Source organism: Vulpes lagopus, chromosome 23, assembly GCF_018345385.1.
Source record: "Vulpes lagopus strain Blue_001 chromosome 23, ASM1834538v1, whole genome shotgun sequence".
In the NCBI taxonomy this organism is placed as follows: domain Eukaryota; kingdom Metazoa; phylum Chordata; class Mammalia; order Carnivora; family Canidae; genus Vulpes; species Vulpes lagopus.
This window is the reverse complement of record NC_054846.1, coordinates 14,988,398-15,013,502: the sequence shown is the minus strand read 5'-3', so window position 1 is coordinate 15,013,502 and position 25,105 is coordinate 14,988,398. Positions and strand designations below refer to the sequence as shown.

At 41.8% G+C, this 25,105-nt stretch overlaps 1 protein-coding gene across 4 annotated transcripts in view; it reads right to left on the bottom strand.

Moving 5' to 3' along the window:
• The window catches only part of SH3D19 (SH3 domain containing 19), a 170,102-nt gene extending 145,422 nt beyond the window's left edge, over window positions 1–24,680 (bottom strand). For 2 of the 4 annotated variants that reach the window (XM_041738610.1, XM_041738612.1), the window contains exon 1: window positions 24,280–24,680. In XM_041738610.1, coding sequence (XP_041594544.1) covers window positions 24,280–24,391 — 112 coding nt within the window. In that variant the 5' untranslated portion in view covers window positions 24,392–24,680. The remainder of the gene's footprint in view (window positions 1–24,279) is intronic. The other 2 variants (XM_041738611.1, XM_041738614.1) reach the window with 2 other exon arrangements.
• Window positions 24,681–25,105: the final 425 nt, after the last annotated feature.

Below are 25,105 nucleotides of genomic sequence, written 5' to 3'. Positions count from 1 at the left end.
CTCTCCATGTGATTGGAATAGAGTGACTAGGGTCTAGTGCTGTGGCACTTTGTGCCACTTTTATGACACCTACCCCACCCTACCTTGTACTATAATTAACTATGAACACCCAGGAATAAAAAAAATAAGATAGGATGAGGGCCTAGGGCTCCAAAATGCTTCTGATATTAGAGGAAATCAGTGAGAAGAGGATAGATACTAGATGCAGTTGAATAAAACGGAGATAATACTTTCATTGGATTTAGATACAATAAGATAGACTGGATGTGGATGATGAGAACGAGGTTGGTAATTGGGATAGAAAAATGGGAAAGAGAAGAACCTGAAAAGAGAAATCAAGAATGACTCCTAGGTGACTGGCCTCAGAATAGTCATACTATTAAATGAAATGAGGAAGGCTAGAAGAAGAACAGAAATGACGGGCTACTTAATCCAGTGGTGGGCTGACTTCCCCCAAGAATGTCAATGTTGCAATCCCCAGAACCTGGGACTATGTTAACTTATCTGGTAAAAGGGATTTTTGCAGACATAATTAAGTTAGACATTTTGAGATGGAAAGATTATGCTGGATTATCTGGGTGAGTCCAATAGAGTCACAAATTTTCTTGTAAAAGGAATGCAGGAGAGTCAGAGTCTGAGGTGTTTATGAGACTATGCAGAAGACATAAGGCCTGAAGCAGAAGGGACAGAGGGAAAAAAATGCTATGCTGCTGGATCTGAAGATGGAGCAAGGCGCGACAAGCCAACGAGTGCAGACAGCCTCTAGAAGTTAATAAAGGCAAAACCATGATTAGAGCGTACAGATGAAATGCAACCCTACCACATCCTGAGCTCAGCCCAGTGAAACTGATTTCAGACCTTTGGCCTCCAGAACTGTGGGGCAAAAGAGTCATGCTGTTTGAAGGCACTAGAGTTGTGCTAACTTGTTACAGCAGCAATAGGAAAGGAAAACATTCACCTTAGATTTGAGATGCCTATTAGATACCCAACTAAAAATGCCAAGGAGGCAGTTTGGAGCTCACAGAGGAGAAAACTAAGAAAAAGTTTCACAAGAATCTGTTTGAATTATGGACTCTTTTTCCACATCACTCTAACCCTGCACCCCAAAGAAAACACTTACCTGCGACATACATTTTTTCGTGTACTTTCAACATGTTCGAGGATCCCTATATTTATTCATAGAACCTGAAGAATATTATAAGTAACCTCAAGGCAACCTGTTCTAACCCTGATAAGAAGACTGTTCCCTCCTTCTGGAGGAGGAAACCAAGTATCTCTTCATTAAAAAAAAAAAAAAATTTAAATAATGTTTTCTTCAATACTGCTTATTAAAAAAAAAATAGAGGGGTGCCTGGGTGGCTCAGTAAGCATCTCTTTATTTTGACTCAGGTATTGACCTCAGGGTTTTGAGTTCAGGCCAGGCATAGTAATGTTACAGAAATATCTAACACAGAAAGTTCAAATCCCGTACATAATAACCATTGTGTTAATCACTACCACCTTTTACAGTCCTCATGCTTAAGGATGTGGTCAAAATGCCTCTGACTCCTTTTTTTAACTGTTTATACAGATGTACAGTTGTGTTTCTTTTAACCTTACCTTTTAAAAAATTAAGCTTGCTTTTTAAAAGTAGCTTATGATAACACAAAGCTGTGGTTACAACATCTGCAAAGCTTCAGAGTTGAGAGACATTTGATGCATTTTATTAATAATTCCATATAACTAGGCTACATAAAAAGAAAGGATAAGTTGGTTGATCAAAGAAATTTTGTGTCAATTTTTTAAATAATGAAAACATTTGGCTTTAAAAACTAAAATCACTAGATCATCTTCAAAGGCAGGTATTTGGATGTTAGGAGAAATCTATCCCTCTATGAGTTCAATAAAGCTATTTTTACTTCTGAAACAGAGACCTAACATGAAAGACCTCGAGGAGATAGTATTTTAAAAATGTATTTTTTTCACATTATTTTTGTCCAGAAGCTGAGTTGGTTTCACAAGGAAAAATATGTTAGCTCACTAAAAGAGGCCAAATAAATGACTAGTTCCAAAATGGGCACATTTTAAACTTCTAGAAGCAGGTCACAGAGAAAGCAAAACAAAATCAATGTCAACCTACCTTTCTTTGCAGCTCATCAGCCTTAACCAAGCTCTTCCAAATAAGAACAATCCATTGACCATCAAGATAGAATCACCCTTGCTGTTGGACCTTGCTCAAAACCACACAGTGGGGCAAGTGGGTGGCTCAATCCGTTAAGCTTCAGACTCTTGATTTCAGCTCAGGTCATGATCTCAGGATAATAAGATCAAGAGCCATGTTGAGCTCTGGGAAGAATCTGTTTGTCCCTCTCCCTTCCCCTCTGCCCCTCCCCCATTTGTGCAGGGCTTTCAAATAAACAAATCTTAAAAAAAAAAAAAAACTATACACAGTCAGCTTTGCACAATATTTTTCATCAAGTGTTTGAATCTCTACAAGTAGAAAACATCTACCAAATATTGTGAATTCATAAAACAGGGTCTTGAAAATCTTTCTTGAACAAAGCCCATATTTTTCCGGTCATAAAAATAAGCTAAGCATTCCCAGGGTAGATCTGGGAATCCCCAAGGAAAAAAGGAACAAGACCACATTAAGAAATGTGAGCTTTAAGAGGAGGATACAATGTACAAGACACTGAAAGATTTTAATGCTGGGGAATAACATGATCAATTAGCATTTTAGAAAAATCACTCTGACGGATGTATACAGAATGAATTATGGGAAAAGCAACTCTGTAGGTAGAGCAGCTAGGTCCAGGTCACTGCTGTGAATTGTGAGAGGTACCTGGACAAGGATGGTAGCAATGAGGATGGAGAGAAGAGGACAGAGTCAAGGGCTACATATGAGTATATGTTCAATAGAACTTGGTAACTGATGATCAAGTAATCATGGTGAGGAACTTTACCCAGGTTTCAGGGTAAGAAATCTAGGTTAAAGACATCACGAGTCTATTAAAAAAAAAAAAAAAAAAAAGGAAGAAAGAAATCCAAACAGACACTTTACATTCTTACATTGAGAATTTATTAAATAAGCATTCCAAAAGCTCAACAGGCCCATTTCTAGTTACTCATTAGTAACAGAAAGTTCATGAAAAATAACAAAGAACCCTAAAACCCAAGTTTTTGCCATGGTTCCAGTTTGTTCACACTAGCAAACCTTTTAAGGAGGCAACAGTAGGTGATGTTGCTCCCAATGACTCACTGCCCTCCCTGGAGGACTATCCACCCACTCGAGGTGCCAGGTGATTTACAGGGCCTCACGTAGAAAGATTACACTTCCCCATACCACCAACATTGTTGGCCAAAGAAATGTGAGTGGAAGTAATATAAGCTACCTCTGAATAGAAGTTTTAGAAGGTGGCACATGATCTGTCCATTGTTCTTCATCCCAGATCCCAGTTAGGGATTGCTCCTTCAGCCAGGTCCCAGAAAGAAGAAGATAAGTGAGGCTGAGCTATATATAGCTCACTAGTTGAATATAACTGTTATAAGATACTGAGCTTTAGAGGTTGTTTGTAACCACAGCATTAACAACAAAATATGACAGATTTATGACAGATATAGGTGTCTACAAATAGCAATATATATGAGATTTGTTTGCCTCTTTCGTTTGAATTTTTCTGTTGATCTGCTAAGAAGCAATCTGATGGTAAGAAAAAGAAAAAAAAAGTTGGCCCAAGTATCCCAAAACTAAAAGAACTTTTAAACTGGAAGGAAACTTGATAGTCTGTTGCAGCAAACTTTTTCCATACAGGGCAAATATTTTAGGCTCTTGGGCCACATGACTCTTTTAGAACTACTCAACTCTGCAGATATAGCACAAAAGCAGCCACAGATAATATGTAAATGAATGGGCATGGCTGTGTTGCAACAAAACTTTATTTACAAAAACAGTGAGTCAGATTTGGCCCACAGGATTACAGTTTCCAGATCCCTGGCCTAAATCCTTCATCTTGTCAATGGGGAATTTGAGATTCAGACGCCAACATCATACAACTGACAAGTTGCAATTTGAGCATTAAAATGCAGGTCTCCTGAGTCTCATCCTCTAGAAAAGGTTCCATTGGGCAAGATGGAAATGAGATATACAGGAAAGTACAAAGCACAGAATGCTAAGGGTAGGTTTTGATTATATTAAATAGCTTTCAACAGTTTGGTTATAAATGAGGATTTGCTTTTCAAGTGATTATGGTTTTCATAAAAACAAATGAATATAGTAAGATCAAATAGGTGAACAAATGATAAATTAGTCCATGCTTGAAAAATGATCTTCACAGGAAACACAATTATATACCTCCTTCCTATTATCATGTCCTCACTTTATTATTTCTTTTATCAACATGACAGCATTTGCTATGATTACTGCAATAACTAATCTTAAGGCAATTCTTATAAAAAGAGCATTATTATGAGCAACAAATACACTAGACCAGTAGGCAATTATTTTACATGGTATTTTAAATTTATTTCTTAAAGCAATATTCATCGGAGGAAACTCAAACAATACAGAAATATATAAAGTGGCACACTATGCCCTCATCAATTCCACTCCCCAGAATGTTAACACATGACTGATTTATATCAATCACAACAGTGCAATAGAGCTACTTTCTCTTTTAACAAGAGGAATATAGAGTTCCCCTGGCCAGATACCCCTTAGAAATAATGTTTTTTTAAAAAAGCAACAGAGATTAAGGATTGTCTATGGCCTGGAAATGAGAAAAGCATGCTGCCTCTGCAGAGTTAAAATGGAGGGTCTTGACCCCAGCACTGTAACCAAATGAGCTGGACTCCTGAAATACTTTGATAATGCTACTGTAAGATACACAAACACTTCAGAATGAGTAAGAATGTCCACATCTTCTCTTTTGGTATTTACTGGGAAAACTTGGGCTAACTTGCTCATTAAAAGACTGACAATATTAATCAGATTTCTAAAAATCCATAGTTGAGTAACATCAGTGAAAATGTCAGAGTAAAGAGCTCCGAAAGTCTGTCCCCTATAAAATCAATTTTAAAAACTAGCAGAAAAATAAATACATACATACATACATACATACATACATACAAACTAGCAGAAACTGACAGAACTGATTTTTGGGGGGGAACTCTGGAAACTAACCAAAAGCTTGCAGTAACCTCTTATTGCACTTGAGTCTAGGGAAATGTTTAAAAACAATCTAAATTTTGGTTAAAGTAATGGGCTTTGTAACATTTTAACTTATCCTGGCTCCATCCCTCATTCTTCAGCTCAGTGGTAGCCTTGAAAATAGCTTGCTTTCCTAGTCCCACTATCAAAAGGGGGGGGGGGGGTAGAAGAGAATTCACTCATAAATGGTAATACAGTGGAACAACATGAGGGTTAAGGATGCCAACCCTCAACGTAGTCGAAAATCTACACAGAACTTTTGATTCTCCCAAAATTTAACTACTAAAAGCCTGTTGACTAGAAACCTTACTGATAATACAGTCTATTAACACATATATTGTATGTTACATGTATTATACACTGTACTCTTAAAGTAAGCTAAAGAAAAGAATATATTATTGAGAAGATACATTTATAGTACTATACTGATCCAAAAAAAAAAAAAAACTGTGTTAAGTGGACCCACACAGTTCACACCTGTGTTGTTCAAAGGCCAACTATAATTTGTTTTAACCTGCTGGGTGAGTGCCTTGAAAGACCAGCAAAAAAGACTTGCCTTTATCTTAATTCAGAACTCTCCAAGTGCTAAAAAGTAGCTAGCTGGAGAAAGTTGTTGAAAATATTTTGTTGAAAATATTTACCGGCGAATAAATACATTCATTGCTGCTACAAGAGACACTGGATAACAGCTAGGGAAAACAATAGACTAACCAAAGTCATTGGGAAGAGAGCCTGGAGAAATAAGGGCTTTGAAAAGCTCACACATACTCCTGGGAATCTAGAAAGCCATATGTATTCCCAGGATGGATGCATGCTCAGAAAAGATCTGAAAAGGCCCTAAACTCTCATCTCTGGCTGATCTTCTGGCTCTGCACAAGCAGGAAGTGAAGGCTAAACAAAGTTGTACACTGCCTGGCTGGGCCTTGAAGGTGTGCTGTGATAGACACACACAGCCTACTGCAAAGATGGGAGATTGTGGGAGCAGGGGCTCTAGACATTCAAGGAAAACTTTCCAATGACTAACCACTAAGGTAATGAAACTGAGACTTCAGTACCACACATCACAAAGAATACATATTTCACAAAATTAGTTCAGAAAAAGTCATTAAACAGGGGCACCTGGGTGGCTTCGTGGTTGAGAAGCTGCCTTTGGCTCAGGTCATGATCCTGGGGTCCTAGGATAGAGTCCCGCATAGAGATCCCCACAGGGAGCCTGCTTCTCCCTCTGCCTATGTCTCTGCCTCTGTCTCTGGGTCTCTCATGAATAAATAATATCTTTTTTTAAAAAAAAGAAAAGTCACTAAACAATATCTCAAATAAGCAGTAATAATAAACCTTGGAGTGGGAGAAGAATCTGATTTCCAGAGTTGCTACATTTTCATATTCAAAATGTCCAGTTTTCAACAAAGAATTATGAGAGATGGGCAGCTCGGGTGGCTCAGCGGTTTAGCACTACCTTCGGCCAGGACCTAATCCTGGAGACCTGGGATCGAGCCCCATGTTGGACTCCCTGCATGGAGCCTACTTCTCCCTCTACCTAAATCTCTGCCTCCCTCTCTCTCTCTCTCTCTCTCTCTCTCTCTGTGTCTCTCCTGAATAAATAAATAAATTCTTAAAAAAAAAAAAAAAAGAATTATGAGAGGTGCAAAGAAACAAGAAAGCATGGCCCACACACAGGGGTAAAAAAAAAGCAATCAATAAAAAAGGTTCCTGTGGAAGCACAGACACTTTAGATCTCACATCTAGCAAAAGACTTGAACACAGAATATACGAAAAACTCTAAAAACTCCAAAATATGAAAACAACCAACCTAATTTTAAAATGTGCAAAGATGATATAGGGGTATCAATTACCACATAAAAAGATGCTCAACATTATGGACATGCACATTAAAGCCACAATGAAATATTACTACACATCTACCAGAACAGTGAATACAAAAAAACCCTGCCAATACCAAGTGCTGATGAGGATGTAGAACAGAACTCTCATAATATGGTGATAATGCAAAATGGTACAGCACCACTCTGGAAAATAGTCTGGCAATTTCTTATAAAGTTAAAAACATACAGTTACTATATGACACAGCAAACTGATATCTAGGTCTTTAAACTAAAGAGATAAAAATTTATATTTACATAAAAAACCTATATATGGATATTTATAGCGGTTTATTCATAATCTCCAAAAACTGAAATCAACCTAAGTATCCTTCATCAGGTAAATGGATAAACAAACTGTGGTATATTCACAGAACACAATTCTACTCACAGTAAAATGCAACAAACTATTGACACAATGTAACAATATGAATGAGTCTCCAAAGAAGCCAGTCTCAAAGGTCAGGTTCTTTATGATTCCATTTATACCATTTATACCATATTCTGGTAAAGATAAAACGACGGAGTCAAAATATAGATCAGTTGTTGCCAGGCGTTAAGGGTGTAGGGAAAGTTTGACCCTAAGTGGAGGCACAGGAATTTCAAGTTCATAGAAATATATTTATTTTACTATATATACATTTTTTTTAAGATTTTGAGAGAGAGAGTGCGTGCACTTGAGCCTGCCAGAGAGAGGGGGAGGGATAGAGGGAGCAGATTCCCCACTAAGCAGAGCCCCCAGGCAGGGCTCCATCCCTGAGCCCTGGGATCCTGAGCTGATGGTAGACTCTTAGACTGAGCCACACTGGTGCCACAGTGTATAAGTTTGTAAACTAAAGGAGAAAAAAAGACTGCGGGAGTTCAAAGCTTAGTTCCATTTCATTTCTTTGCCTCATTTTTCTCATCTGAAAAACAGAATCTGACTTTGTGTCATTAGGGGGATTACATGAGTTCTTGACGTGTATTAAGAAGCACTAAACAAGTGATTGATAAATGTTTGTTCAAACATGCCAAAAAGTTGGTACTTTTTAAAAACCTATTACAGGAGTAAGAAATCCAGCTTTCAATTAAATAAGCAAATAATTAAAGAATACTGGTGTGAGGGATGACACCTGGGTGGCCCAGGTCATGATCCTGGAGACCCAAGATCCAGTCCCACATCAGGCTTCCTGCATGGGGCCTGCTTCCCCCTCGGCCTGTGTGTCCGCCTCTCTCTGTCTCGTGTATAAATAAAGTCTTTAAAAAAGATTTTAAAACCAAAACATTGGGGATCTCTGGGTGGCGCAGCGGTTTGGCGCCTGCCTTTGGCCCAGGGCGCGATCCTAGAGACCCGGGATCGAATCCCACGTCGGGCTCCCGGTGCATGGAGCCTGCTTCTCCCTCTGCCTGTGTCTCTGCCTCTCTCTCTCTGTGTGTGACTATCATAAATAAATAAAGAAAAAAAAATTAAAACCAAAACATTATTTGGAAACCTATGAAGTGACATGACCACAATACCTTCTGCAAAGCGTGAACCTGTGTAAAACCTCTGAACATGGAGCGGCTCTATTTTAGGGACTACAACTTTATCCTGTTTTTTGAAACCGTTAACTACACTGGACTACTGAACTGGGCACAAGGATGTGCCTGGGCACAAGGCTGTTACAGCTGTACTTTTTTTTTTTTTTAAGATTTTTATTTATTTATTCATGAGAGACAAAGAGAAAGAGAGAAAGAGAGAGAGAAGCAGGCTTCATGCAGGGAGCCCGACGCGGGACTCGATCCCGGGTCTCCAGGATCAGGCCCTGGGCTGAAGGCGGCACTAACCGCTGAACCACCCAGGGATCCCTACAGCTATACTCTTGATAGAAAACTGGACACTGCAGAAAATATTTCCTTAATAATTAAGAAATAATCAGAATACTAATTAATCACTATGTTCTCAGAAAACCAATTAATTATAAAATGTAATTATTCCTTCCAATCATTTTTGGAAAACAGCTTGTTTAAATTTCCTGATATTTCCCCACATTAGTAATAAAGACCCGTGGCTCTTACTCCTCAACGGGACAGTCTGGGTTGCTACCCGAAACCACGCTGCCTGAACTGCGGTTCTAAGACCCCAAATCTTACTTTATTTTATTTGTTTATATTTTATACCTTATTTTATTTTATTTATATTTTATTTCATTTTATATTTTATTCTTATTTATTTTTTATATTTTATTTTTATATTTATTTTATTTTTTATTTTTTATTTATTTTATTTTATTTTAATTTCATTTTTTATATTTTACTTAATTTTATTTTTAAATTTAATTTAATTTTTATTTATTCCATCCCATTCCACCCCATCCCAGCGCTTCCTCGGGCCTCGGGGGACACGTGCACAGACTCCCGCGCCCACTGGCCCTGGCCGGTCCGCTGGGGCGCTGCGGCCGCGCATGCGCCGTCACACCGACAGGACAGAACGGCTGCGGCCGCGCCGTGCCGCGTCGCCCGAGGAGCTGCGGGAGCAGCCTCCCTTTCCCACGTGGGGTCCGGTCGGCGGCGCCGGCCTGGTCACCTGCGTTGACGCCCCACATCCCCACCTGCCACCTGCCGAGTCCTACCTTCCTCGGAGACATCTCACCGTCCCCCTCGGCTGCATTTCCTACACATCCGGGGCTTGGGGGCGTTTAAGAACCAGCGGCTGCCGCTCACCTTCCCTGTTAATCAGCCTCCTTTCCGTGACCAGGCGTCTCCACCCGCGGCTCCTCAGGGCCCAAGATGGCGGCGCCCAGCCGAGAGCCCAGCGCCGTCTACGGTGGCCGCGCAAGTCCCAGGCCCCGCCGCGCCCCTGCCAGCACTCCCGGCCCGGCCTTGACCCGCGCTGCCCTTTCAGGCCAAAGCCTGGCACCGGCTGCGCTGATGACACCAGGTGGCAAACGCCCCAGGCTCGCGGGACGAAAGACGGAACGGGAAAGCTGACGCTCCTTAGGGTGCGAGCCTGTTCTCAGCAGGGTCACCCACGAAAAATGTGCTTTCCGTCACTGTGTACATAAGGATTCGGGTCAAAATATAAAACGTGAATAATAGAGACTACATTAAACGTCTCCTAGAAGCTCGATTCTGTTCTATTTGGCAGGTACATTCTGAACGTGCGGGCTGCGCCGGAGGAACTCCCTCGTGGAACTCGTTACCAGACGTCCAAGTGCTCAGGTCGTGCATGCAGCCTACCGATTTTTTTTTTTAATTGTTCTTTTTCAAGATTGTATTTATTCGTGAAAGGCAGAGACATAGGCAGAGGGAGAAGCAGCTCCCTCTAGGGAGCCCAAGTCCAACTGGATCCCAGGACCCCGGGGTCACGACCAGCCCGGCAGACGCTCAACCAGGCTACTGGAGTCTGCCAATTTAATCCTCTGCTTCTAATAAAGCTCATAACATTTGAGAGAAGCAGCTGCAGGTGGTTCTCACTGCCCTATGCAAGTACCCCAGGCCCCTTCCACACTCCCCCAAGAGATCTGGGATAGGTCCAAAAAGGTAGCTATCTATAGTTTGTCCTTAGCCTCTGAGGTACACTGGCCTCAGAACCCTGCCCAAAGGGGTGCAGGACAGTAGCTGGCCGCCCTACTTAGAGCCTCTGTCTTGGAGAGGCTGACTGTGGGGAAGACAAGAGAGCCAATCCTTCAGGACTTCAGAAGCCATGGAGGCAGACAGGCGTCAACAAAGTCACAAAAATGGTGATGTCTCTGACATGTGAGTCGCAGTTATCCCAACTTACAGAAATGTTCTCTGGAGTGGCTATTTGCTGGCAGTTTCCAGGGCAGCTCTTATGTCCAAGTGACTTTTGAGGCTATTTCCTGTGTGTCCTTATAATAAGCCTCCATCAGCTGAGGTTAGCCAAACAGACCTCTACCTCTTGCACTATCGCATACATTGCTTTCCAGTTATTTCAATCAGAGTGCCTTACAACATTCTTTATGTGCAGCCTTTTTTTATGCTACAAGAGAGAGATTAAATAAAAATCCCTGTATAAAATGCATGGTGGATTCAGTTTATTCCTTCTGTTTGACTACAAGTCATCACAATATGAATTACTTATGATGAAAGTACATACCTATTCAAATGACAAGAAATCACACTGAAACCACTCGACATCACATTTTTTAATAGGACACTAAACCAGTGAGTCTCATCTCACATGGAAGTTCAAAAATTCAGCTCCCCAGCAACTATTCCAGAGGAAATTAATCAAGAAATCTGAAGAAGGGGTCAGGAACATATGTCTTTTTTAAAGCTCTGCACCTGATTCCGATGCCTAGCCAGTGTTGAGAACCCTGGCATGGAGGTATAGACGTAACTGTAAGGCATTGTGGCCCAAGGGCCGCTGTCCACATCAGCACCTGGAGCTTGTCAGAAACACTGACTCAGACTCCACCCCACACCTATTAAATTAGGGATCACATTCTTATAAGATCCCCAGGTGATCTGTAGATATATGAAGGTTTGAGAAACACTGTTTAGAGCTCCCATAGTTACAGAAATGTGAAAAATATCACACACCATGTTATAAAGTTTCATATCAAGAAATTTTTTTTTTTAAAGATTTTATTTATTTGGCAGAGAGAGAGACAGCGCGCGCACAGGAGCAGGGAGAAGGACAGAGGAAGAGGGAAAAGCAGGGAACCTGAAGCTGGGCTGGATCCCAAGACCCCTGAGATCATGACCTGAGCTGAAGGCAGACACTAAACCAAGTGAGCCACCCAGGTGCTCCTCTCAAGAAATCTTCCAAGAAGAAATAGGAATAGAACAGTATAAGAGGTAAAATGTTTGTGATATTAGGCATTTCACATTATTAAGCATCTAATAAAAGTAATATTCAAATGCAATTCTATTCCAAATGAATTCTTACAAACCACACCCTCCACTGGCAATAGTTATACCTCACCTGAGTAACACAAATGTACTTTAGAATCCTAGATAGCTCCAGTTATCTCCACTGAGCTAGTGTGTGTTGAGGGGGAGTCCTTGTGGGGAAATAAAGAAATAATGGGTGTAGTGACAAGAAGGGATCATGTACATGCATGGCTCCATGCTGGGGGGCCTTCCAGTTTTTTGTGAACATCTCAAGTTCCAAAATTCTGTACTAGTTCTGTACTAGTTCCAAAGGACTGTTTGGAAATGATGATTTGTATTGCTAGAAAAACTAATTCTCCACATGTTACGCAAACCTGTTCTTCTGTGCCCTTTGTCCCTGGCCAGCTCTCTGAGAAAAAAGCATTTACTTATCTTTCAGTATAGTGATTCCTTGACTAATATATCTTCAAGAAACAATGCTCCAGTACAATAAAGGCAGCCATATCCAACACAAATGACCTCTGAATCCTAAGCAGCAGCCCTGGATGATGAGCCCATTATAGGGCTCATCAGCAATGCAATTGTTAATCTGCTCATATGCATCAGAGTAGGGACAAAATTACCTCCTGTCACAACTTCCATTTATTTATTCTTTGAGAAATACTCTGACCTGGCAATAAGCAAAATGACAAAATCAGACAACTGTTTTCAGATTCTACAGGTTTCCTTTTCAGGACCCTTGTCCTAGGAGGGGATCATGACCCTCTTTAAGAACTATACATCACACAAGGGAAATTGGAAGTTCAAGGCACATTCCTTATGATAAACTTAAAAAGTAGTTAGAGAATGAATAATTCCCTTTCAAAAGTTGCAAAAGGGGGGGTGCTCTATGATTTTTCAGTGGTCACATTATAATAAAGAACAAAACAGCAAGAAGAATCTAGGTATCCTAAGGTAACCTCATGTTTTCAAAATGCCTTATTAAGCTTGGTGTAAGGAGAATAAGATCAAATTAGAATTTGTATCAGTCAGGAATTGCATTTGGCTGCTGCTTGTACAGACCTAAGATAATGATGGCTTTAACCAGTCTATGTTTTCTCAAATACAGGCAATCAAAACCTCCTATGACGACTCTGTTGTCACTGGGAACTAAGATACCATCTATTCTTCTGCTCCACCATTCTCAGTGCATGGCTTCCAACCCCAAGGTAACCTCATGGCCTAGGATGGCTGCTGTGAGCTAAACCTCCCTCCTCCCGATAGGAGATGGAAGGAAGGGCAAAAGGATATTCTGTGCAGCTGAGTCCCCTCTTTAAAGAAAGCACTTTCCTAGAAGCTCCACTCAACTTTTATTTGCATCTCATTAGTGGGTTGGCAGAAGTAGTTTCATAGGTGGGCACACTGCCACATGAGGAAAAAAGGGAGGAATACTGAGTAGGCAACACTTCCTAGCTGTGTGATCTTGTGTAGATTCTTTACCCCTTCTAGGCCTCGTGTTCCTCAACTGTAAAAATTAAGGAATCGTCACACCTACCTCATAGGATTGGCACAAGGACTAAATGTAAAACAATTACAACACTACTGGTACCCATTGCACAATAAATATTAACTTGTGATTATTTGGTAATCCTAGTCCAGTGCTTTCCCAATTTCCTCTCCTACTCTAACTTCCTCTCCATATCCAAAACTGAAACAACTCATATTAGTCCTTTGTACCTGATACTCTAGAATGAATGAGTTTTAATAAGAGGACACCTCAATCAGACCTATGTATTTCATGCTTTTCCTTTCTAATTATGAAATGAAAGTATGTGCCTGATATTAGCACACACCAGACATTTTGGACAGAATTAGGATTCAGGAATTGAACTCACGTCTCCCCAAAGGCAGAATCTAAAGACAACCCCAAAGCATATGTTTAGATATCCTTAAAAAATGAAGGCCACAGTAAAAAAGAATGGAATCTCCCATGCAGAGGGATTCCAAAAAAATTATGTAGATATCCTTCCCTCAAGAAGTTAGAGCATTAATTCCTTCCTCCTTAAGTGTAGGCTATGCATGGTGATTTCCTTAACTTCCTACGGTATGGAAAGGGGTCTGGGGGTGGGTAGTTACCTTGAAGTAGAGAAACCTGACAAAATACTAACTCAGCTAAACAATCAAAATCAACATCAACAATGATAAATGATACTAATATTATGTACACTTAATATGCAAACGTGCAAAAAACGTGGCAAACATTTATACCTTCCCCAAACACTACACTCTAAACATGAGAAAAACATCAGACAAAATACAAGAGTGACATCCTACAAAAATATCTGACCTGTAACCCTCAACACTGTCAAGGCCATCAAAAACAAGGAAAATCTTTGAAACCATCAGAGCCAAAGGGGAGCCTAAGAAGATACAATAACTACATGTAACATGGTATTTTAGATGAGATCCTCCAAAACGAGAAGGAATTAGGTAAACACTATAAGAAAATCTGAATAAAGTATGGATTTTAGTTAATATCAATATTGCTTAAGATGTAAATAATAGGGGAAACTGGATGTGGGTATATAGGAACTCTGTAGTATGTTTACAATTTTTCTATAAATCTAAACCTATCCTGGTGGCTCAGCGGTTTAGCGCCGCCTTCAGCCCGGGGTGTGATCCTGGGGACCCGGGATCGAGTCTCACGCCAGGCTCCCTGCTTCTCCCTCTGCCTGTGTCTCTGTCCCTCTCTCTGTGTGTCTCTCATGAATAAATAAATAAAATCTTTTTTAAAAAAAATCTAAACCTATCCTAAAAAAAAAAAATAAAAACAAAAATAAAAAATAAAAAATAAAAAATAATAAACTTATCCTAAAAACCAAAATTCATTAAAAAAAAAAAAATGGGGAAGCACCTGGGTAGCTCAGTTGGTTGGGCATCTGAATCTTGATTTCAGCTCAGGTCATGATCTCAGGCTTGTGGGATCAAGCACTGCATCAGGCTCCGCACTCTGCAGGGAATCTCTTTAGGATTCTCTCCCTCTGCTCCTCCCCCTGCTTGTGCTTGCACATGTGTGCGTGCTCTCTCTCAAATAAATAAATCTAAAAATCAAAAAAAGATAAGATGGTCTACAGCCTATACCCCCAATGCTCTCCCATACACCCATTCCCTCCCCTCCCCCCAACCCAAAGGCAAGCTTAGAGCTCCTAAAGATGAGGCCTACAGTTAATGAGGGACAGGAACTGATTTCTACCTCCTTGTAAAACAAGAGGGCAGGCTATATCCACTTCCTTCCCAACCTTAACCGTTCTCTATGCCTGAAGCTACTAAACATACATTTTCATCTTATACTTAATTACTAACATTCCCATCACACCTATGTTCCTTACTATAAATTCCCTAGAACACATCTCCATGTTTTCCATTGCTGGAGTGGATCATCGCTTTTTCACTGAAGCTCATATCTTGAGCCTACAGGACAACTGAAGCTAGTGTAACTGCTCTCCCCAGGTGAGGCAATGTCTTGAGCTTTGCACTTTTGGCTTCTCCCTCATCAATAGAGCACTTCACAACAAGCCCAGGGAAACGGACCCAAGATCTTATCTCATGCTCTGGCAAACTTCTATAAACCAAGTCAGAAGTTATTTTTCTTCCTATCTCCTAGAATCATAAAATGTAAAGTTGGAAGCCTCATCCTTTCAATTAAAAAAGTCAAACCAAGGCCCAGAGAAATGCTGTAAATTGCCAGAGGCTAAAAACTAATGGAGAGAGACTTGATTAAAAACCAAGTGTTCAGAGGATTAGTTTCAAAGTATCACTGAATGCAAAGCTGAAATAATCTAAGGGAAAACAAAGTATGTCGCACCCAGAATATAATGTGCCAATGAAGTTAGAAGCACTGATGAAGAGTGTCAAAATTAAAAAAAAAAAAATGAAGAGATGCACCCTGGTTAAAAATAGGATTTAAGGGGCACCTGGGTGGCTCTGTGGTTGAGCATCTGTCTTTGGTTCAGGTCATGATCCCAGGGTCCTCAGATCGAGTCCTGCATCGGGCTCCCCGCAGGGAGCCTGCTTCTCCCTCTGCCTATGTCTCTGCCTCTCTCATGAATAAATAAATAACATCTTAAAAAAAAAAAAAAAAAAAGATGTAAGATCACCAACTTACTCTGATGTGCCGAAATCATTTTGAAAAGAATGAGCTTTTCATTTGTAATGATGAATAAAAGGCAAAGGGCACTACATGTTAAAAATAGTCTATATAGGGCAAGGAATGCCAAATGAAGAACTCTGCTCAGTCTTTGGGAGTCTTGTAAAATTGATGTATTTCTAAAAGATACATGAACTCCAAAGCAAAGCAACTACACTGGATTATGAAATGCTGAAGATGCAGGTTTACCTACTTTTTCTCCACCAACTGAAACCCCACAACTTCTCCCAAATGAAGAAAAATGTGGACTCAGGTACGTGTCAGCTGTTTTAACAATAACAAAAGTATATGTAAATTAACACTAATAACTTTATAGGTATTTACTATTTGCCTAGCCATGTTCTAAGGGTATTGTCTATACTAATTTATTTAATCTTCAAACCCTATGCAATAGGTTTTATTAATTTTCCCATTTTACAAATAAGGAATGGAAGCACAGAGAGGTTAGGTAACTTGTTCAAGGTCACACAGTCAGTGAGAGGTGAGCCAAAAAATGAACCATGACAGTTTGGTTCTCTTGCTGAACTCCACTTGGTAGTCATCATGCACTACTTTATATTCTCATATATCTTCATTAAAGTGTATTAGCCTAGAAGACACAGATAAATTCCTAAAAATATATAACCTCCCAAACCTGAAGCAGGAAGAAATAGAAGATTTGAACAGACTGATTACTAGCAATGAATTTGAATCAGTAACCAAAAAACTCCCAACAAACAAAAGTCCAGGACCAGAAGTCTTCACAGGTGAATTCTATCAAACATTTAAAGAGGAGGTAAGTGGTGTCTGAGTGGTTCTCAGCCACTGGTTAAGCGTCTGCCTTCAGCTCAGGTCATGACCTCGGGGTTCAGACACAGAGCCCTGCATTGGGCTCCCTGTTCTGCAAGGAGCCTGCTTGTCCTTCTCCCTTTGCCCCTCACCCTCACTCATGTTGTCTCTCTCTTGCTCTGCTTTCTCTCTCAAATAAAATCTTTTTTAAAAAATTAAAAATGAGGAGTTAATACCTCTTCTTCTCAAATGATTCCAAAAAACAGAAGAGGAAGGAAAGCCTCTAAATTCATCCTATGAGGCCAGCATTACCCTTATACCAAAACCAGATCAAAACAAAAACAAATACCACTAAAGATGCCGAAATCCTCAAAAAAATATTAGCAAACCAAATCCCACAATACATTAAAAAATATCATTCACTATCATCAAGTGGGATTTATTCCCGGATGTGAGGTGGTTCAATATTTACAAGTCAATCAATGCGATATATCACATTCACAAGAGAAAGGATAAAAATCACATAATCATTTCAATAGATGCAGAAAAAGCATTTGACAAAGCACAACATCCATTCATAATAAAAATCTTCCACAAAGTAGTTTAGAGAGAATATATCTCAACATAATAAAGGCCATATATGAAAAACCCACAGCCAACATAATACTCAGTGGGGGAAAAAAACAACTTGCCTCCCCAAGATTAAGAACAAAGAGAGGTTGTCCACTCTCACTACTTGTATTCAACGTAGTACTGGAAGTCCTGGTCACAGCAATCAGATAACAAAAATAAATAAACAAACAAATAAATAAATGGCATCCAAATTGGTAAGGAAGAAATAAGACTTCCTTACCATAAGGAAGGTATAAGACATGCATAAGACATGATACTGTATATAGAAAACCCTAAAGAATCCACCAAAAAACTACTAGAACTGATAAATCAATTTAGTAAGGTCATAAAATATAAAATCAAATTACAAGAATCTGTTGTATTTCTATACATTAATAATGAAGTAGCAGAGAAATTAGGAAAACAATCTCATTTATAATTACACCAAAAATAATAAAATATCTAGGAATAAACTTAATACAAGAGGTGAAAGACTTGTATTTTAAGAACTATAAAACGCTGATGAAAGAATCTAAAGATGATCCAAATGGAAAGATATTCCATGCTCATGGATTAGAAGAACAAATACTGTTAAAACGTCTATATTAGGGGTGTCTGAGCAGCCCAGTTGGTTAAGTATCTGACTCTTGATCTTGGCTCAGGTTATGATCTCAGGGTTGTGCCAACCAGCCCCACAATTGGCCCCATGCCCAGTGGGGAATCTCTCTCCCTATGCCCCCCCCACCTCATACATATTCTTAATCTCTTTCTCTCTCAAATAAATAAATTTTTTAAGTCCATATTACCCAAAGCAATCTACAGATGAATGCTATCCCTATGAAAATACCAAGAGCATTTTTCACAGAACGAGAACAAATGATCCTAAAATTTGTATGGAACCACAAAAGAACCCAAACAGCCAAAGCAATCCTAGAAAAAGAAGAACAAAACTGGAGGTATTGCAATCCCAGATTTCAAGATATGCTACAAAGCTGTAGTAATCAAAATAGTATGGTATTGGCACAAACACACACACACACACAAAAACAGATCAATGGAACAGAATAGAGAGCCTGCATATAAACCCAGGATTACATGGTCAATTAATCTACAACAAAGGAGGCAAGAATACACAATGGGAAAAAGACAGTCTTTTCAACAAATAGTGGTGGGAAAAGTGGACAGCTACATTAAAAAAAAAAAAAAGTGAAACTGGACCATTTTCTTACACTATACATAAAAAATAAACTCAAAGTGGATTAAAGACTTAAATATAAGAACTGAAACCATAAAAATCCTAGAAGAGAGCACAGGCAGTAATTTTTCTGACAGTGGCCATAGCATCATATTTCTAGATATGCCTCCTGGGGTAAGGGAAAGCAAAACAAAAACAAAAACAAAAAACAAACAAAACAAAAAAAACCCCACAAAAACAAAAAGCATACCCATGCCCCACCCCCCACCCCAAACTATTGGGACTACATCAAAATAAAAAGCTTCTGTACAGCAAAGGAACAATCAACAAAACTAAAAGGCAACCTACTGAATGGGAGGAGATACTTGCAAATGACCTATTCAATAAAGGGCTAGTATCCAAAATATATAAAGAACTTCTACAACTTAACACCATAAAACAAAAATAATCCAATTAAAAACAGGCAGAAGACATAAATAAGCATTTCTCCAAAGAAGACCTACAGATGGCCAACAGACATATGAAAAGATGCTCAACATCACTCATCACCAGGGATATAGAAATCAAAACCACAATGAGATACCACCTCACACCTGTCAGAATGGCCAAAATCAACAGCACAAGAAACAAGTGTTGATAAGGACGCAGAGATGGAATCCTCTTGCACTGTTGGTGGGAATGCAAACTGGTGCAGCCGCTGTGGCAAAGAGTATAAAGGTTTCTTTAAAAATTAAAAATAGAATCACCATATGATTCAGTAATTCCACTACTGGATATTTACCCAAAGGATACTAGAACACTAATTCAAAGGGATGCGTGCCGCTAATGTTGACTGCAGAATTATTTCCAAGATATGGAAGCAGCTCAAGTGTCCACTGATGATGAATGGATAAAGACATGGTGTATAATACAATAAAATATTATTCAGCCATAAAAAAAGAATGAAATCTTGCCAATTGCAATGACATGGATGGCACTAGAAAGTATAATACTAAGTGAAATAAGTCAAAGAAATATTGTATGATTCCACTCATGTGTGGAATTCCTGAAACAAAACAAGGGAACAAAGAGACCAACAAAAAAAGACTCTTAGATATAGAGAACAACAAAAAATTAGTGAACAAACTGATGGTTACCAGAAGGGAAGTGGGAGGAGAGGATGGGTGAAACAGATGATGGAGATTAGGGGAGGGCACTTGTCATGATGATCACTGCATAATACATAGAATTGTCAAATCACCCTATTGTACACCTGCAACTAATATAATACCATATTAATTATACTGGAATTATTTTAAACAAAATAAAGTGTATCAGCCTTATCTTCCCTAATTCTATGACATATTCTTTTAAAGCTGAGATCCTATTTTATAACTCTCTTTATATTTCCTGTATTTTCTATACAATTTTGCATATATTATGGTGATGAGGATAACTAGGCAGGTCTTTTTTTTTTTTTTTAAGATTTTATTTGAGAGAGCGAGAGACAGCATATGAGTGGGAAGAGGAGGAACTGAGGGAGAGGAAGAGGGATAAGCAGACTCCCCACTGAGCCCAACTTAGGGCTCTATCCCAGGACCCTGAGATCATGACCTGAGGCGAAGTCAGATGCTTAACAGACTAAGCCACCCAGGCGCCTGTAGATGAGACTTCTTAAAGAATTTGGTGAACCCAGGATCTTTAAACAACATATAAATGTATCTGTAGTTTCCACAGGACTTAAAAGAAGTCTCTTCAACTTTTTAGATAACTGCAAAGTCTAGGCCATATGACCTGGTTATGTCCCATGAATCAACTCAAAAAAACTATAGTTTATGACTTGAAACACAAAACAGAGGTAACTGAGAAGCAGCTGTACCTACTACTTTTGTTATTTCAGATCAAGTCTTCTAGCATTTCTGTGTTTCAATTTACTTGTCTTTAAAATGGAAATAACAGGGATCATGATCTGAGCCACTTAAGTGAGCCACCCAGACGCCCCTGTTACTCCCTCCCTCTCCCCCTGCTGCCACTCCGACTTGTGCATGCGCTCTGTCTCTGTAAAATAAATAAATATAATATATATTTTTAAAATAAGAATAACAAAACATACTCTTTCCCCTCAGGTTGTTTGTAGGAATCAAGTTAAATGAGGCACTTCAAATAAACGTAAAGTATTTGTAAAATATAACAAGCAACATGCAGGAATTAATGGGGAGATTAATAGCAAGTGACTCTTATTAGCAGCCAGTGGGATAGCCTGGAAAAACATGAACTTTCAGGTCAAAAAGATGTGGATTCAAGTCTCCATTCTACTATTTACTAGCTAATGGATCCTGGATCCTGGGCAAGTTGCTTAAATATTTTTGAGCTTCAATCTTTTCAATTATAAAATGGAGAAAATAATACTGATCTCACAGGAAATAAAAAACACCTGATTCGTGTTGAAGTTGAATTTTATTCTGTGCCCTTATACTGACAATATTAGTTATTTTACTCAGAACACATGGGAAAAGTTATTGCAGTCCTTCCAGAGTTTACCATAAAGACATCAACATATTGAAAGAATAAATTTATATAGTATTTAATAAACACTACTAAATGCCTACCACTCTTCCCAGTGATCAGGAGAGATCTCAGAATTATGTATTCCCTGCCCTTTGGAGAAACAATATAAAAATGTTATAAGTGAGCCAGAGGGTTTCAAACCCATTTGAGAGTCTGATGAAAGCTATGGCATCTCTCCCTAAAGAAAGCTAAAAAAACTGTTAGGAAACAATCCAGGAAATAAGGAGAGTATCTTCATGACCTTGGGGTAGGCTAAGTATTCTTAACCAAAGGAGACAGCAAGGGGAAGAGGGACACTAACTACAAAGAAAGATTCAAAAACACAACTATGTTAAAATTAAGAATTTCCACATTAAAAAAAAAAAGAATTTCCACATTAAAAGAAACCATAAAGAAAATTTTAAAAAAATAGGCCCAAGTGGAAGAAGATATTTGCAACACAAGCAACCAACAAAAGTTAAGATTCCTTTGTAAGAACTCCAACAAATCAATAAAAAATAACAGCCAAAAAGGGTGATATATTTTTGCAATGAAAATAAACTGCATATAACAATATGGATACATCTTAAAAACAATACCGAATGAGAAAAATATAACACTAAAAAATACATACCGGATGGTACCTCTTAGGAAGTTTTAAAACTGGTCACTAAAGAATATTGTATAGGGATGCATATGCATACAGGTAAGACTGTACATAAAAGCAAGGAAAAAATAATCACAAGAGTCAAGAAAGTAGTTCCCTCAAGGAGAAGGAAGAGGCCATGACCAACAGGGATCAGAGTTGGCTTCTAGAGAACTGACAATATTCTATTTCTTGACTTGGATACAGGTTACAAGAGTTTCACTTTGTAATTTATAGGTTTTATACACTCTTCTGAATGTACACTGCAAAAATAAACAAACACACCTTCACAACCACACCTACATTTAGCAGGAAGAGGAGGAGTTCAGACTCCCTCAGTCCACAAACCCTAAATGTATAGTATCAAGTCAGGTGAGATCAAAGGGAAAAAAATCTAGATGTAAAATCGTGGGAGAAGAAGGAAGCAGTGAGCACGGGGGAGGTGAAAGATTAGAAAGACAGCTGGTAAGCAGAAGAAACACTAAGCTTCTAGGTCAGTTCACACGCTCACTTGGACAGGGAACAACATCTAGCACAAACATAGCTAACAAATGCCCAAGCTTGGTAAGGAATGCGATGGTGTCTGAAAAACACTTAAATGAATGAGGCAAAGGAGGAGCACAGCTGGTAAAGAAATGTGAACGATTAAATAATGTATCCCCAAAGAAAGAAGGCCAGTTGTTGCAAGTTTAACCCTCTGCCCACTCCATAATATTTCTGCGTCTAACCCTTCAGTGGAGACGGGGCATATTACAGGGTTAGAAACCGTAAACACTAATTTCTGAGTGAAACATACACAATGTCCTGTCTAGTGAAGTATTATCACAGAACCTAGGAGAGTTTCTGCCAGCCATGGGATAAATATACCTATTGCAACTGACTGATGAACATATAACTGGATCAAATCTAGTGTAACCTCCAGTACTCTTCACAGTACAGGCCGTTGTAAGAGAAAGCGAAGCTTTTTGCCGAATAGGAATCCAAGGCGGCCTACACTGTTTAAATCACCAGTTTAAAGGACGTACATCTTTGGGAAGTTTTTCCACTGTGTTCTTGCAAGAAATATTAATTCATATCCTGCAATTCCCCCATCCTATCACTAGTCTGGATTACACTAAACAAAACCATCAATTATTTTCAAAAAGACTGGTATTCACGCAGAAAGTCAAAAGGCTTTATTTTGATGGAAAGTCCAGTGATGGGCATCAAGAATTATTTTTAAGGTTCCAAGATCCTGCCAAAGGCCAAGGGGCATTAAATTGACTATTTCTTTACATCCCACTAAATTCCTTCCTTTCATCTCATTTTGTATCCCTCATTGGTTCCCCCACAGACTTGTTATCTTCTCTTAATTCTCCAACTTTCAGGTTAAGGGAGCCACACAGAGAGGCTTCTCCATGATTTGAGGGAATGTTTACTAAGGTCCATTTTCTAAAGAGGCTTTGATATCTCTAAATCTTTCTCAGTTCTCTCTCTCTCTCATCTCCCTAAATTTGTTCTTCCCTCCAGTTTGCAGAAACTTGGCTAATCCAGCTGGAACCAAAGGCCAAAGAATTTCCTCTCCATTAGGTCTGACTGAAAAGCTGCCCCAGGAACAGGGAAGGGGTGTGGACCCACACTCAGACTGCGGATCAAACTATTGATCCGAGCCGCCTTCGTGCGCCCAAAACCACAAGACCATAAATGTGCCTCTAGACCCAGGAAGGAGTCTCGGTCCACAGGAGCTGCCTTCAGGGAACCTACATCCTGGACGGGGGTGGGGGGTCACGAAATAACTACCGCGAGCGCTACCGAGGGGTGGGGAGCTGGGGGGGGGGCAGAATCCAAGGTCCGAAGTTCAGGAGACACGAAACCAGACTCGACCCGCACGAGGTCCGAGCTGGCGGCGGCCGCGCAGGCAAACCGCGGGGAGGCGTCGCGCTCCGAGCCCGCGGGGCCCCGAGATCGCGCCCGGGCCTCCGGCTCCCCTAGGGGCGGTCACCGCGGCCGCCGCCCCCGCCAGGCTCCCGACTTCGCGCGTCCGCCACGTCCGTGGTCGGCTCCAGGGCCACTAGCAGGTGGAGCTCCGGCCACCGGCGTGGGGGTCCCGGGGCGCGGCCCGCGAGCCAGGGTGGCCGCCGAGAGCCGCGCAAAGACGCCGGAGCCGGCCGGGGGGCGCTAGGGCGCTGGGGCGCTGGGGGCGCTGGGGGCGCTGGGGGCGCTGGGGCGCTGGGGCGCTGGGGGCGCGGCTGCCGCCCGGGCAGGACCCGCGCCGCCCCGGGGCGCCCGACCCCCCCCCGACCCCCCCGCGCCCCTCACCTGCCGCCGGGTGGCCCGACAGCGCGCAGCCCCGGGGCGCCCCCCCCGCCTCACCTGCCCCCCCCGCGCCCCTCACCTGCCCCCCCGCCTGCCCCCTCCCCGCGCCCCTCACCTGCCCCCCCGCGCCCCTCACCTGCCCCCCCGCCTGCCCCCCGCGCCCCTCACCTGCAGCGGGGTGGCCCGACAGCGCGCGGCCCCGGGCACGGCGCGGGCCCCCGAACTCGCGGCGCTCGCGCAGCTCCTCCTCCTCGTCCTCCCGCCGCCGGCCCTCAGCCATGGACGAGGCGCGGCGGCGCGGCCCCGGGGCGGCGGGGGAGCCGCGGGCCTCGGCGCGGGTCCGCGAGCACCGGGCGCCCCAGGCCAGTGCCCTCGGGCCGGGCGGCGGCGGCGCCTCCGGACTCCACCTGCAGCCCGCGGGCAGCGGCCTGGCTCGGGCCGGGCGGGCCTCCCCGCCTCCGCGCCGCGCACCAGCGGCCTCCGGCTCCGGCTCCCGCTCCCGCTCCCGCCCCGGCTCCCGCTCCCGCCCCGGCTCCCGCTCCCGCTCCCGGCTCGCCCTCTCGCGTCTCCCCTCCCCGCCCCGCGGAGCCGCGGCCCGGCCCGGCCGGGGCGGGGAGCGCGCGGGCCTCGCCCCCTGGGGAGGGGTCACGGCCTGGGGCCGCCCCGCAGCCGCCGCCGCCCGCCCGACCCCGACCGGCGCGCACGGAGTAAATCAACGGGAGAGGAAGCGGGGAGAGACGAGGCGGCCGGGCCCTTCCTGCCCCTTCCCGGTATCCCGGCGTCAACAGGAAACCCATTTGCCCGACCCTGAAACAAAGGAGGGGGAGGAGCAGCCTCCCCGCGGCTGGACCGGGCCCCGCGGTCAGCGCGAGCCCCGCCTTGGGCGCACACCTGCAGGCCCCAGCCCTGGGCTGCAGCCTGTTCCTCTTCCTCCCACATCACCCTTGGAAATGGAGCCTCCCAGGACGCCGGATTTTAGGGCAGTGACATGATT